Raw genomic sequence first — 16,633 nt, 5'->3', positions numbered from 1 at the left:
CGATCTCAGGCAGAATTAGAAATAGACTCGCATTTTTTTATTGTTTTTTTTTAAATTAAGTGCCAGTATCCGGGTTGCGCGCGCGCATAGGGTGCGCGAGTCCGGACAGAAGCCACGCGCGTCCTAAAAGACTTATGATTGGTTGGAATTTTGCTATCCTTTAAGGGTAGCAAAAATCGAGATTATAAAGAAAAACATTAGAAATTCTTGACAAGTTGAAGTTGGAAAAGCAAAAATTTTCAAGCAAACCTGATTGGATATCGTCATCCACTTTCGATTAGGCCCAAAAAAAGTCTCTGGTTTCTGGTATGCACGCGCGTCGCCGTAGCCATGCGCGTCGGCAAAATGAAGAAGTTTTTTTTCAATGAAAGATGATCTCAAAACCGCCAAACACACTGGTTTGACTGGAATCCTGCTGCTGCACAATTTTAACTTGTTTTCAGATGGGGTTACGATCGAGTATAAGCTGTATGTGGCCTCTCTGGACTCCCATATATTTGCACTAAAATTAGTCGGGCACCATTTGCAGTCAACAGCCGACATTTAAAGAAAAAAACGTTAAAAAAAAAAAAAAAAACGCGTCACCGCACCACTTTTCGGGCAAGCTCCATACCAGAAACCGGAGACCTTTTTTGAGCCTTAGTGGTCCTAACTGTTCAAAGATCCATGTTAAGAGTTATTTGTAAACATAATATATACGTACGTCCTTACAAAACCCGTTTAACGAGTTCAAAATATCCTCTAAATGAAGGCTTCAAAGAGTGTTAATCAAACATGTCTTTTCTAAAAAGGAGAACATTATTGCAACCAAAGGAGCTCGCATATTTGGATCAAAATTTTGTCATTATTTTATTTAATTTGCGTCGAGGTGATGTAAATCAGTATAAGTTTTGCCCTTCGAACCAGCTAACCGATCCCGCAAGCTCAGTGGTTGATTGGTAAGACGTCTGCACTAGAAAGCAGGAGAGGTAACACACTGAGTATACAGTGTTACTACGTTGGTGAAGGGCAAAATCTACCGATTCATATGTCATTTGTGCTTTCTTTTTCGTTTGAAGCAACAAAAGTGCTCCAAATCTAAAGACCGGTTCCTTATCAACTAGCCCGATGAAGTTTTAGCACTGTGAATGCTGTATATTTCGAGAAAACACAATATTTTGGATCTGGTCTTCAGTTCAAAATTGCCAAGTCATATTTTGAATTTTGCCCTCTCGTGACACAATCCCGAAATCAGCATTCTCATGCAGCCGATTGTAGCTACGCGGTGTCACACACTGAACCGATAATAGGCCACGTCCGAATTACTTGGCTCTTACTTGAAATTACACACGGGTCTATGGCAAGTGGCTGCAGCCACTACCATTAACTCGTGTGTTATTTCCAGCCGCAGTCAAGTAATTCGGACACAGCCATATAGCAGCCGCGCGCGCATGTGTGTCACTTGACACATCTTTGGAAATACCCTTCTTTTAATGTTTTCTTCAAAATGACAGCATGCCACAAAGAATAATTCACAAGGAGTTTAGTGCCATTACTATTGTTAAACCAAGTCAGCTTTCCAACAGTAATTGATCGGTTACTTTTTGGATAGCTACAAAATGGTCCACTCTACTTTTAAGTATTATACACAGGCTATTAAAAACTATACAGGTACCTTCAGGGCTCTTAGTTCAAACCAAAACTCTCAATAAAAAAAAGTTCGATATACAAGATAGGCCCTATATACTATAATTAGCTTCCATAACAAATACGTTGATATGTATACATTCACAAGAAACATCCACGTGTGTTATTGTTCTATCCGTGATGTGTGTTTCTTTTAGGGATTAAAAGTCAGAATATTATCTGGAGGTACTGTCTCTGGTAGTATGAATTTTTGAAGAGCAAGATAGGCATTTTCTGTTATATCAGTCCATATAGCGGGAAAATGATGTAGCGAGGAACTACTCCTCTGCAATGCAAGCAACAGTATAGATCAAAAACAGGAATACTCAAGTGAAGCCTTTCCACACTTGCGTTAGGTTTCATGGATTAGAAAGCCGGAGAAGAAAGAATACTTATTACTATCGCTGTAAATACCTCTGTTACTGCTGCCAAACTCAAGCCAGACTCTATCCCCTGTTGCCAAAACAAGAACTGCCGAATTGCTGGACTGATGATAGTAATTATCATGAGAGTTAAAGATCCCAAAGATGCTCTCCCCGTTCTTTTTCAGGTACACGAAAGGACGCACTGTTGATGCGATTCTCTGCAGGGTGGCTGTGAAGAAGTAGACACCGGGAATCGAGCATGAAAACACGCCCGATTGCGAATCGTACCCATCGCCCACATTCGTCTCGATATTGTCAAAGATGATAACTTCGCCATGGCCGCCTGTGACACTTGTCGTACGATAAGCGCTGAATGCAACGGCAGAGGGAGTAATCAATGTAGCATCTCCCGGCTGGCCCTTTTGCCCCTTTTCACCAGAAGGACCTTGCGGTCCTTCGACCCCTTGATCCCCCTGGTCACCTTTCTGCCCCTCACCCATGTCTCCGTTGCGACCCGCAGGTCCCTGCTTCCCTGGAGGTCCCTGCAAAGCTGGTTCGCCTCGATCTCCCTTCTGTCCCTGGTCGCCAGTCTCTCCCTCGGGTCCAGGGTTGCCAAACCCAGGGTCACCTTTGGGGCCAAGAGGTCCTTGGACCCCAATTCCACCTGGATTTCCTGGGATTCCAGGAATGCCTGGTGTTCCGGCCGGTCCTTGGAAGCAAGCACCGCAGCAAGTTGCTTCTCTTGGTTCCTCCTGAACGACACAATGACTGCTGGAGAGCCACAGCAGCAGAATCAAAAGAAACATAACGGTAGGTCTTCTTTTCACCTATAGGGTATTGGATAATAATAAAAAACAAAGGAGTTTAAAGAAACATAAACAAGACTAGTGCAGTTGTCCAAAATATCTCTGATATTGCCTGTACAGATTATTCAGCTAGTTTGATGTTAATTCATAAGAAAATAACAATGACGTCACACTATTTCTATCACTCAGACATGTACATTCAAGCATTTCAAATGACGGCTTTCGTCGAGCTGCCACAGACTGTAGCCTAGTGGATAGTGCAGTGAACTATAAAACGCAATATCTGTGGTTCGAGCCCATGCCCGTTTTCATCAAATATTTCTTTGTTGGTTGGGATAAGTTTAATTGAAGGGAAAAAAACTACGAGAACCTAAGTGTCTTCCATCCACACATCGTGATAAATATTCATGTTAGGGTGCGTGATGTGATTGGTTACAAAGACGATGTACACTGTAAAACGCGAGAACATGTGACACGTTTAAAAAATAAACGCAGTGTTTTAGATTTAAACACTATGTGAAAATATATTAAACACATCATGTGTTTTTAAACAAAACAGTTTGCGTTTAATGTCAACAGTGCTATAGGGTGTTTATTAAAAGATCGGTTTTAGAAAATGTTTTAACTGTTCAATTTCACTAGTTAGCATTTTGTTTATTCCCAAAGAATAACACTTTGTTTAAAAAAGGCTTATTAACTAATTAGGACACTAATAATAACTCAAGTTATTAATTTAGCTGTTTGTGTTCAACACCTAATAAACACGTTACACGTCACGATGTTTAAATATGACCACGTGATGTTAGGTCTTAACCAATAGGATTAAATCTGATTGCGTGCTGGCATAATCGGGCCAGTAATTACGCGGCACAAAGAGAACCGCCATTTTTCTGACAATAATCTGGGCACACTAATAGAATAATGTAATGGCGAGAATTAGTATCGTCATTCGTGGTAACAAAATTTGCATCGGGTAATGAAACAATATACATGTATGATGTAGTCTCACCGAAAGTACTAACAGTAACAGTTGGTCATGACCTAGGCTAGAGGTCAAGTTTGGTATGCATATTGCCAAGTCAGCAAGAGTACTCGACTCAGATGCAACGTATTCTGTGCATGCAGTACGACGGTTGTAGTTTGAACCAGTTCTGGAAGCTTCCACACAGGTGGTAAGTTTTATCTTTTGTGTTGTTTGATTTAATTAATCCCGATATACAGTATGATAGATTAAAAATATGATTGAGATGAATTAGAGGGTATTGGCCAAAGGATCGTGTGATAAAACATGAATATGAAGGGGGAAAAAGAACCCTGATTTCGATTTCTTCATATTCCTTTTCTTGGATGACGATGCTGTTATGAAGTATAACTGCTGTGCACCTCACAATATTATGAAGGAAGTTCTGAATTTGAGCCACATTATTGGGATGGTCTATGTTGAGTGTATACTTAATGTAGTGAGACGTCTTTTACGAGGCACCATACAATTGGCACACAGCCCAGAAAAATGTATACAAACGCGCACTCAGTGCATGCCGTGAACGCGCGATCAGCCCTTTTCTGCCTGCACACCAAAGTGTGAGTATCGTGTGCATAGATTTGTGCTTGAAAACCAACATATTAGTTTCAAATGAGCGAAATTTGTATTTTCTTTACATTCTAATGTCACAATGCAAGTTCTCTGCTACCGCTGGGCTAGGTTTTAGTTTATTTCATGTTGATGAAAGGAGTGATTTTTGGGTGAATTAGTCTTCGTTATCTCAAAGTTTTAATCACCGTGTGTCACATGTTGATTTATTGCAATACGACTGTTTCATGTCAGGTGCAATATGGAGGCCTAGTTCACAATAGACCGCTTGCAGACGCGTTCGATAATTGACGCGCTAAGGTGAGCGACGCCATGTTATGGGACAAAATGTGCGTGAATTGATATACGCCTGTCCCACAACATGGCGTCGCGCGCCTTCGCGCGTCGATTATCGAACGCGTCTGCAAGCGGTCTATACAGCCGTACACTTGCCAGGCGTTCGGGGAACTTCGGGGAACCTGATTAAAATATTAAAATATTAGGAACCTGTGAACTGGGAACCTTAATTAGGAACCTGTGAACTGGGAACCTGATTAAAATATTAGAACCAAGAATATTAGGAACCTGGGAATCTTAGGAACCGGGGCAACTTTAGAAATACAAACTTTGTGATTATAATTTATCATTGGCAACGTTATTACAATTTATAGAGCTGGAAGTTGAATCCAAGTCTGCTTTTTGTAACACTTGTTTCGTGAGCTAGATTGAGATTCAGATCCAGAACTATCGTAATTGATTTTGTAAACAAGTAATCTGTAACAAGTTCATGAGACCAAACATATTTTGACTCCTCCTGGTGTTTTGATTGTATCTGTTTGTCTTGGGTTGTTCTTGGCATCCTTGAATCTAATCATTTGAGCGGACCTCCTTAATGGAGTACGGCTACATTAATATGAGGCTATAGCCTATGGTGCGAATTACAATTGCAAACACGCCGTGTCAAAATGTTTGTAATCTTAGAAAATTCAGTGAAGTGGATTTTTTAACCATAATTTCCATTTCACATGATGATATGGGCGTATATTGTTTTAATATTTTCTGTCTGTATATTTTCAGGGTGTGTCTAATCCCTTGCATGCGGATGAAGGAAGCTATTGACTTTTAAAATAAGGTAGGCTAAGTGTCTTTTGGCATTGATCGTCATTTGGCTTTGGCAGTGTGTGATTGTATAGATCAGCTGTGTATAAAACCTTTGAAAAAACCTGCAGTGCGTGATTCAAAAACGTTCGTTTTACAGAACATGTGTTATGTTTTGAATATAGGGTCCTCTGCAGATGCTCGATGTAACTGCATGCATGTACGTCCAGCAGAACACCAAGTTTAAACGTGGCGAGGGTACGAAGACGAGGAGAGTGCTAACTATTCATGAGGTATTTTTGTATTGTAAAATACCTACATGACTGCAAAGTTATGTACGAAACTGTGAAAAGCTTGCCTATTTTCTTCAGTTTTTTTAAAAATTTTTGATCCATGATCAAGCTCAAACTGTAACTTTACAGTCTTTGTGCACATTATCTTGGATAACAAAGGTTAATATTGACGTGGGTCCAAAAAAAGGCCGACAATTGTGCAACTTACTTTGAACCCAATTTTGTAATCAGTTTTCATATTCTTCCTTGAGTAAACTTTATTTAATGACTGTTATTTTTCTCCATTGTTTTTTTTATTGTGAACATGGTTTCACTTTCAAAGTTGATCAGTTTTTGTATGGCTCACTCAGAAATCTTGTTTTTGTCCACAGAATGCTGCTGAACCAGACAGACTATCTGCATCTAAACGACAGTTTACATAATATATGTGGAGACACCATCAAGAAAGTCTCGAACTACAACATACACTGATGTGCTTCTTCTCCATCCTATCCTCGGGGTACTATGCCTTTGATTTGGATTATTCAAAGTATTTTCACATGCTTTGAGTTCTTTTCAAAAAATCATAATCAGAGAAAAATATTCTGGGCAGATTCCAGCAAATTCATGCAGTTCACTACAAGGTATTTGTGTTGAAATCTCAGCTAAAGATCAATACTTATTTTACCACTACAAACTATACCGAAAGTATAATTCATTTGCAGTTTTACTTCTAAAACTAACTCTCATTGAATAGGAAACTAATTGTTTTAGCCCTTTTTACATTATATTCACCCTTTTTTGTTTGTAAATGTTTTTGTTTCTTTGTTTTGATACTTGTAAAAGTTGTAATTGGCCTTAAAATGTTGGCGTCTTAAAAAAAGGATTGTTGGAAACATACTGATAGGCATGGCAGTATATTCACATAAATGTCACATTATTTTTGCTGTCGTGATGTAAAATATTCTCTAGGGGTGACCACAAAATACATTTGTATTTTATTGTGTCCATTTTCATGATTCGATAGAACGCAATTGGCCTGTCACCACAATCCTATAGGTGAAAACAAGACAGCTTTGTGAAGTGCCCTAAATGCGTTTATTGCAATGTTGTTAATATTGTGACTGAGGTTTTACTTGCAATTTTGAATACTGTTCGAAACTAAACACACACTGTGAATATAAACACTTGAAAAATAATAATAAATGGCGTCACATGTTTAAAATCTGTCACAGGCAATAAACGTGTCACTTGTTTAAAATTACAACAGATTGACGTGTTTTCTTTTTGACTGTGTGTTTACTTTTTAAACGTCAGTAGTATTTAAATGTTAAACGCCTTTGATGTATATATTTTAAACACTGTTCTGTTTAAAGATTAAACACCGTCAGTGTGCTGATTTTAAACACCAAATATGTTTTCAAATTAAACATGTTCATTGGATAAACTGCGTCACATGTTTAAAAACTGTCACAGATTAGTGTTTATTTAGGTGTTCTAAACCTAAACACATGGTTTACAGTGTATGATGCAAAAAAATACGCGACCTGGAATCCGGAATCTAATTGGCCTTGCCCTTTTCCGGGTCAAAATGATACTTTTTCAATTTCCGGGTCAAAATAATTTTGAAATTTCCCCAGAGGTTACCGGGTAAAAATGACCAGAAAAAGTGTCATTTTGTACCGTGAAAACTGTCATTGTGGCCGGAAAGGGTATTAAGGGCAAATAGAACCCGGATTCCATGTCAATATTATGACCAGGGACGTTTTAGAGTGTATTTGCCGACAGACATGCACACAATGTTTGTATTTGGAAACACCAATAAGTTTTGTGTGTGTTCATGGCAACCGTATAAAGGTTTTTGAGTAAAAATATCGATTGTTAACTAAAATGTTAGGGTGGGGTAATTTTCATGTCAATTCTTACTGGACTAAGTCGAATCGGCTGCAAAATAACCTTACCAGTGACGCCATCGTGGTTGATTCTTCAGACAGAACAGCTCCCAGAACGTGAGACCAGTGTCGGGATATCCAGGGGAAAAGGCTGCGGTAGAGGCGTAACAGCTCACTGTTCCGTTTCTCGAAAAAAAAACTTGGTTCTTTCCAATGGAAATAGCGAGGTTTTCCGTTTCACGAAGTATTCAACTGTGTCCGGCAGAGGCTTATCTGATACCAGCGTGGAGGAGTCACTGCGATCGACGGAGGTTTTAACCGCCCAGTCACAAAACCTTGTATTTATACAGCGATTTCCTGCTCGGTCTCCCGGGGACGAATTCTTGGAGCATTTTTTGACCATATTAAGTGCTTTAGCCGAATCATAATTGGCATTAATTGGAGAATTCCTGGCGCAACGTTTTGAAATGATAATTGACTGCAGCAGAGGTTATATGTTACATTCTGTGGCATTTTGGCGTCGGTAGTTCTAATCAGAAGTCGTAAGAGTTAGGGTATTAACGGTTCGATGGAAGGTATGCTATTTGGACGAAATACTACATCCATCAGTAAATAAAATATGCAAATAACTGAACCATGGAATGGCCTTTATAATGAATCACATAAAAAGGACCCATTTAGGCCTCTAGCTATGACATTGGTAAACACCGAAACAGCAAGAATTACAGTTAGGCCTATTATTTACGACAAAAGTTAAGGCTACATTCCTGGTCATCAATTTTCTTTGGCACAAACAGCCCGGCTTGTTTGATTTATGTATAAACACTCGCATAAATCGGAATTCCAATTCGGAGCATTGAACGTCTCAATTAAGGAGAGCGTCTGTTTCGTTTGTATAGCAACTATAGTTTTGTTTTGGAGAACTGTCCTAAAAAAAAAAATTATAACCGAAACCATGGCAGCTTCAAGTCGACTGCTCTGCAGAATTTCACTGAGACTTTCTGGCATGTAAACTATTTTTGCTGACCAAAGGGTAAAAAGACCGTTTCAGTTGTTTACAATCTGCATATGACTTCTTTAAAACTTTAAAGAACAGCGTCTAATTAGCAGCATTCCTTGTTTGTGACTGTAAATTTATCACTTTAAGATCAGATCAAAATTATAATTATATCATTTTTTTATTGAAACATTAAAGTAGAACAGTTCAATGGAATAGAGTGAAGTGTCTGTATTTTGAAGAAAAAACACAACTTGTCGTCAATTAGCATGTTTTTTACTGTGTTTTTAAGCGATCATGCAATATACATTACATGTGCGGTACAACATGAAAGCAACAATTTATCAGCGTGTGAAAAAAATCGTTTTCCCGATTATAACCACATTGCACTGAAGTGAAAAAGTGGAGTGAAAATTGTCTGAAGGCAGATCTTGTAAAATGGGCGTGGTTTATGGTGACAATGACGTCACAGCAACCTCATACTTTCCCTTAGCTTTGAGTGCGTTTCATTTACGATAACAATGCCAACGTTTGTCAACGTGAGCAACGTTTATGCAGAGGAACCGACTATTTGCCACCAACGTTAGGGAACGTTGGCAACAAAACCCAACGGTCTTCCTGCATTCTCATGGGTCAGTCGCTATGTTTCCCAAAATGGCCGACACACTAAATTTTCATGAACGTACACTGTAAAAAATTGCGTAATTTAACAGTTGTTTTTCTGTTGACATTTCTGTAAATTTACAGTAGACGTTACTGTTTTCGAATTTTTCTGTAAATCTACAAATGTGTTACTGCCTACGTACAGTTTCCTCAATTTCTCTGTTTGGTTACGGTATATTCGCTGTTAAACTAAAATTTTGTGGACGCACAAGGAACATCATGTTTTGAACAAGCCCACGTTCTGACTCTGTTAGAACGCAGTCACATCGCTGTCGGTCAACAGAGAATCATCTTTTTTGTACAGGGTTCGGCCGTATCCCGTGATTTTTCACTGGTAGGCGGTAGTAGTGCAACGTTACTGTGGCATAAACGCTGAAGGGTATCAGTATGTTGTCAAGGAAGGCGCACGCGGGAGTTGGACTATACAGTACCATACAACTTCCCGTTGCGTCCATGCGTATGCGTACGGTAGCATCTTGGAGCAAATTTACTTATCCGTTTCTGCTTACATGTTTGTATTTTGTATTGTAAATGACTATTACTCTCAAGGAGAAGCGCTATATAGAAGCGGTTTCAGTTTGTAAGCCTGATTGTCAACGACAACACATTTAAAAGTTGCTTGGTTGTCATTGCAGCATGACTCGCCGTTAGCCAACGTGCAAGTATCTACATTTGCACCTTCATGGGTTTTATCGATAGAACCGCCATTACATGACGTGTAACAAGTATCTGCATGTGAAGTACGTTCATTATACGAGAATATCTGTGTACTGAGGCTCACACAGGACCTGTCATTCGCAATCCTCGATACAAACATGAACACTTTGTCGTTTATCGGCCCCATCAAATAATCACCGTTTAAACAAAAACAACATTTTGTTCAGCAACAGAGAGTTGTTAAGGAACAAAAAAACAGCGAATGTGCTGTTAGATTACAAAACGACAACACTTAATCATCTGTTGCAAAACAGTAGAATGCCCTGTAAATGAACAATATCAAATAAAGTAGAATCTGCTGTTAATGTACAGAGAAAAAAGAAACAGTAGAATATACTGTGCAAAAACAGTAACTCCTGTTATGCCAATTGACAATAGAATCAACTGTTAATGAACAGACATTTTTTAACAGTGTAATGCTTATAGTGGAGTGCTGTGGCCTCGTGGTTAAGGGCATGGGCACTGATTCGTGGTCTGTGGGTAAAGCTGCAGGTTGTGGGTTCGAGTCCTGGCGGGGTCATGGTGCGTGTGCCCTTGAGCAAGGCACTTTGTCACTCATTGCTTCTCTCCACCCAGGGGTAAATGGGTACCTGTGAGGGCAGAGATGGTTATGTGATTGATTTAGCTTGCTTGCGCCTAACAGGCAGCATCGAGCTGTATACTCCCCAGGGAGCTGAGATGGTATTTGGAATGTTAAATTGGCCCAATGATCAGGGATAATAATAATACTGTAAGCGCTGTGATTTAGTGTACTAAAAAGAGCGTTCTTAAATGCCGATTATTATTATTATTATTATTATTATTATTATATCGGAGCTGAAATTTTCCGTTTCTACATCAGTTGGGTTGGTAAGTTCCAATATACAAGTATATATACTGGCAACATTTCACTTCCAGTCACAATTAATTTTTTCCAAGATTTCAAAAGCTGCGATCCAAACCGCGATACTTGACATACAGAATTGAAATACAGGGCGCCGCCATTTGGAAAGCATTTTTTGATGACAATCCATTTCGGGTTGACACGTTCGCATGGCCAATAGCTAACGAGCGCAAACACGTTCGCGTAACTGGAACGCACAATTGGATAACCCACTGCTTGGTTGTAAAATTCTTCTGATGAAACATCACAAGTAGGCAGAGGTCAAACGCACAGGGGTAGGGTATAGCATAGTCAATACCAACCCTTCGAAACAACAACCATATTTTAATATTGACTGCTGTTTGCAAAACACAGTCGTTGACCATTCCTCTTACTTCTGTTATTACATAAGTTTACAGAGCTTTAGATTAAATTATGGAACACCCCCTTCCAAACATCTGGCCAAACCCACTCCTAAATCAGTGAGTCTTCACATAATCAGGCTCAGTTGGTTTCAGGAAATATTCACACGGGCATGTTCCACAGTAGTTGAGTTACATTGCATGGATCAGAAAGCCAGAGAAGTGAGAATCCTTATTGTAACCGCTATGAATACCAGTGGCATCCCTACCTAACTCAAGCCACACCCTATCCCATGTGGCCAAGACAAGAACTGCTGAATTGCTGGACTGATGGTGAAAATGGTCGTGGTTGTCATAAACCGAAAAGATAACGTCCCCGTTCTTTTTCAATTGTACGAAAGGATCCCTAGTTTGTGTCATTCTTTGCAGGCTGGTCGTGAAGAAGTAGGTCCCGGGTATCGAACACGTGAACACGCCCGATTGCGAATCGTACCCATTGCCGATATTCGTCATGATGTTGTTAAAGATGATAACATGACCACGATTTCCTGAGACACTTGTTGTGAGGTAAGCGCTGAATGCGACGGCAGCGGACGATGTTGGTGAACCCGAGCTATGTCTTCCAGGCTGGCCCTTTCCTCCTGGCTGGCCCTTTCCTCCTGGCTGGCCCTTTGCTCCCGGCTGGCCCTTTTCTCCTTCCTGACCCCTTTGCCCCTCACCAGGCGGTCCTTGCGGTCCCTGGACTCCTGGCTCCCCTTGGTCGCCTTTCTGCCTTCCACTGATTCCTCCTTCAAGACCTGCAGGTCCCAGCTTCCCAGCAGGTCCCAGCTTCCCCGGACGGCCCTGCAACCCTGTTTCGCCTCGATCTCCCTTCCGTCCCTGGTCGCCGGTATCTCCCTTGGGTCCAGGGAGGCCAAACCCAGGGTCACCTTTGGGGCCAAGAGGTCCTTGGATCCCGTTTCCACCTGGATTTCCTGGGATTCCAGGAACACCTGGTGTTCCGGCCGGTCCTTGGAAGCAAGAACTGCAACAGCTTGATTCTGGGAGCTCTTCCTGAGCGACACAATGACTGCTTGAAAGCCAAAACAACCAAATCACAAGAGGTAGCAGCTGCAGCAGACCTGTGGGTTTTCTTTGCTCCTGAAAAAGCTGGGGGAAAGTAAAAAGAAATTGAATAAAATGTCCTGATAAATAATGAAAAGGCGTATAGTCCCGGTGGACTGGAGTGGGTGTATCACCGTAACTCCCCTTTCATTTTTAACAGGGTTGATTGGGCCCTAGGACCACGCTCATTATCTTAATTCTTCAATTCCACTTCACATTTAGTTGCATGATTAATAAAGAAAAAATACATACAAAGGGTTAAACCATGCATTAGTGAATATCAAATTAAGAGCAAAATATAAGAGGCAAATAGAGCGTGGGGCTGTTTAATAAACAGAAGCTTGTTGAAAACGGCCTACAGAACCAACACATGACAAACAACAAACAAGCAAACAAACAAAGACATTAAAATGGTAAGCAGACACGACACAAGGAACCAGTGGCGTAGCCAGGAATTTTTCAGTGGGGGGCGCTGGGGGGGGGGGGGGGGCTGGAACATTTCATGGGGGGGGGGGCGTCAAGCAGGGACGTCAATTGCTTCTCAAAAGTGGGGGGGGGGGGGGGACATACCTTGATCATAACTGATGCAAGCGCTGAAGGGCCCCGAAAAAAAATGGATTTTTGATGCTCTGTGGTGTGATCTGAGGTAATTTCTTACCACTTTAACCAATAATTATCTTAGCACAAAAGATAATAATTTAAACATAATTTTCGAGGGTTTTTTTACTAAAGGCATAAGACAATTTTGTGAACATTGTTTTCGAGGTTTAAGTCATTGAATCAGCTACCAGAATTCTGAGCTATAGGCGTGGGGTTGGGGGCCCGCTTAAGGGCCCTGAAAAATGTTGGATTCTAAATGCTCTGTGGTGCTATCTGAGGCAATTTCTGACCACTTTAACCAATATTTTCTAAGCAAAAGATACATTGTAGTACATAATAGGGCCCATGGCGCCAATGATAATTTTTTTAGAAACTCAAAATCTCAGTGGGGGGCGACCGGGGGGGGGGGGCAAGGTTTCATGGGGGGCGGTCGCCCCTCCCCCCCCCCCCCCCCGTGGCTACGCCACTGCAAGGAACATATACTGATGACAGAGGCAATGATGAAAAGATGACAAAAGGCTGTATGAGCAAAAAAAAGATAAACAAACAAAACTTATAATAAGTGAGGAATAAATAAACCCAGTATACTCAATTATGAGAGAAGGCTAGGATGCATAATGGGAGATGTTAGCTTGGTTGTATGAAGACTTGAAAAGACCCACGGACCGCAGAGATCTGATACGCTCATCTACACTGCAAAAACTGTGGTGATAAAATTTTTACACCAATGTTTTTTTAAATCTTTTGGAATGAAAATTGGTGTTTAAATAGAGTAAAATGATTCTTGAAGCATTCATTTCAAATCAAGTACTGGTGTTACGAACTTATGGTGTAATTTGACCTAATGCGCTTGCGTGTGTGAAATAAGGCCTTTGATTGGTCGATAAGAAATTATGGGATATCGCTGGCGAACGTTACCCGCGCTTTCGTTCAAAGTCCGTTCATATATATTCCTGTAAAAAAGTGAAACTGCTGCAAACTGCTTACTGACTGGATGGACCTGAAATATATAAATCTTAAAATTAATGTGGCCTGACGTTGCGAACTTAGCAAGTTCTTCTTCAGAGGCTAAAACAGAAATGGCAGAGGTACATACATTAACATGGGGGTGCACACAAACATGCAGGGCTGAAAGAAGAAACACAAAAGGAGGATTAAGTGGGAAAGGTGTAGAAAGATGCAGGTGAGGGTGGATGAGAGAACAAAGAAACAAAGGGAGATGGCAAACCACAAGGGGTCTGTTGTGAACAGGGGAGGGACCAGAAAGGGGAAGGATCAAAGGTCACAGGGAGTGGGAACGGACAAAAGAGTGTGAGAGTGAAGGGATAATGCGGAGGTGGAAAGGGATGAAAGGTGGGGGAAGATGGGTAAACACAAACAAGGAAGACCAGATGGATTATCTGTAACAGAAGACAATGGAGGAAAAAAAGGGATTAATCATTTCCAAGTTGGATGTTGAGCCCATGTGGTTGAATAGTTCGAAGACGATTCATCCACACTTTCTCTCTGCTGAGGCGAACTGAGTCCTTGCGATGGCCAAGAGATTCAATGCCCTGCAAAATCATATCAGAAATTGAGTGGTTAGGCAGGTTGAAGTGATGACCAACAGGGGTGTCTAGTTTCTTGGTGTTGACCGTTGACCGGTGGGCATAGAAACGCTTCTTGAGCGTATTCTTAGTCTCACCTACATACTGCACTCCACAGACCCTGCAAGAAATGAGATATATGACATTAGAGGTGTTACAAGTGATGTTACCAATGGTTCTGTGGGTAGTGACAGAAGAGTGGCCAGAAAAGGAGTCAGACTCCTGGATATGAATCTGGCAGACAACACATCTGGAACTGCACTTGAAAGTACCATGCTGGGTGGGAGGGGATGCATCTAAGGATGGGACTTCAGCTCGAACAATCAAGTCCCGTAGATTTCGAGGACGCCTGTAAGCCAATGTGGGGCCGTTGGGGATGGCGCGGGCAAGGCGATCTGAAGTATGGAGGATATGATGATTGTCATTAGTGATTTTGCGAAGGGGAGGGAGATTGGGGTGAAACGTGGTAACCAAGGGAATCATGGGTTTGGCCATGGCATCAGGGGCCTTTCCCGTGAGAGCTAGATTTCTGGGGATAGCTTTAGCTCTGGTAATGGCACGATGAACTTGGCGAGAGCTGTGACCCCTGGCCACCAAGTTGTTCCTCAGTATCTGTGTATGGCGGGAGAAATCGGAATCATTAGAACAAATTCTTCTGAGTCTGAGTGCCTGGCTAAACGCTATGCCAGTTTTGCAGTGCCTGGGGTGACAGCTGGAGGAGTGGAGGTACTGGTGGGTGTCTGTGGGTTTGGAATACAGGTCAGTGGTTAGTGAGTTGCCTTGCTTGCGGACGGTGACATCCAGAAAGTGGGTTTGGTGAGCCGAGAACTCCGATGTGAATTTGATGGTTCTGTGGAAGGAATTGATGTGGTTTATAGTGAAGTTCAAGAGACTGTCCTTATCACTAGTCCAGATGAAAAAAACATCATCAATATATCTCCACCAGATCCAAGGGCGACATGGGGCCGAGGCAAGAATGCGTTCTTCGAGGTCACCCATGAAGAGGCAAGCCATCGACGGAGCCATGCGAGTGCCCATTGCAGTGCCGTGTACCTGTAGATAGTGTTCACCAAGGAAGGAAAAATTGTTCTTCGTTAGTATAAGTCTCATGAGGGTGCCAACATCACTCTTGGGAGGAGTCGTGTGTCCTGCCTTGGCCAGAGCCAAGGAGCAAGCACGAACACCCTCCTCATGTGGGATGTTATATATTCCTGGTACTTTTAACAACTCCTTGAATATCTTTTAAAAATCTGCTTTCACTTTCAGTGAAAATTCACTGTGAAATAAAACGTGCACGTGTACGAATCGTCGAGAAGTTTTTCATGTTTGTACGCATGAGCCAGGCTAATGCATCGCTCGCAGTTTTTTGGAATCTTGCGCAGCACAAAATTAGCAGGCAACTATTATATTCGCACATGTTAGAAATGCGCAAGGCAAGAGCACGCGCAAAGTAGTAAATGAGCACTGCTGCTCCGTGATAAAGACCGCGCAATTTTCGCCGATTTCTGTTTCGGGGCCCATTTTCATTTTATTTTTGCGCAAATAATGTTTGGTCAAAACATTTTAAAGAGTTATGAACCCGCCCGTCTGCAAGTTTTTGACACAAGGAATATTATGGACGAAGTTTCAGCTAATTTAATCAGGTAAACAATGAAATAATGTTGTTATAAATTGTTTCGCTATGTAGCGACCACTTCATATCCAGGACGTCAGTAGTAACTAGTGCAATGGAGACCGACGTCCTACCAGGGCTAGATAGTGCATAGTACTAGTATAGCCTGGCATCGCGCACTGCATGCAGCCTATTGTGTACGACGTAGTGTAAAATATCCTCAATCCTGCATATTTGCGCAGGTAATGCAAATTGAATGTGAGTGCGTAGAAATAGGATCGCATAGGGGGTCTGATTACATACCGAGTACCACATTTGTATTTGTCCCAAGATTGCCCGCTGAAGGCCAGTAAGAGTCCTTGCTCTATGGTAGTCCGAGTAACTTGGACCCCGGCAACTTATCGCCTTTTTAACATTCGGACATGGTCTGGCGATAGTAGGGTCCAAGCTAATCCTTATATG

The 16,633-nt window shown here is 41.5% G+C and overlaps 1 protein-coding gene and 1 long non-coding RNA gene across 2 annotated transcripts; one reads left to right on the top strand and one right to left on the bottom strand.

The window, feature by feature from the left end:
* Positions 1-2,017: 2,017 nt before the first annotated feature.
* On the bottom strand, positions 2,018-16,323 carry LOC119727946 (complement C1q and tumor necrosis factor-related protein 9-like). Its single transcript, XM_038200026.1, is given in 3 exon segments — positions 2,018-2,914; positions 11,666-12,418; positions 16,306-16,323. Coding segments are annotated over 3 exon segments (1,668 nt in total).
* LOC119727253 lies at positions 5,466-6,256 on the top strand. Its single transcript, XR_005270929.1, has 3 exons — positions 5,466-5,538; positions 5,690-5,797; positions 6,169-6,256. It is a non-coding gene; the product is annotated as an uncharacterized LOC119727253 (long non-coding RNA).
* Positions 16,324-16,633: the final 310 nt, after the last annotated feature.

Source organism: Patiria miniata, unplaced genomic scaffold (assembly GCF_015706575.1).
Source record: "Patiria miniata isolate m_02_andy unplaced genomic scaffold, ASM1570657v1 HiC_scaffold_20, whole genome shotgun sequence".
NCBI lineage: Eukaryota > Metazoa > Echinodermata > Asteroidea > Valvatida > Asterinidae > Patiria > Patiria miniata.
Note: the sequence above shows the minus strand (reverse complement) of the source record. Positions and strands in the feature narration are given on the sequence as shown.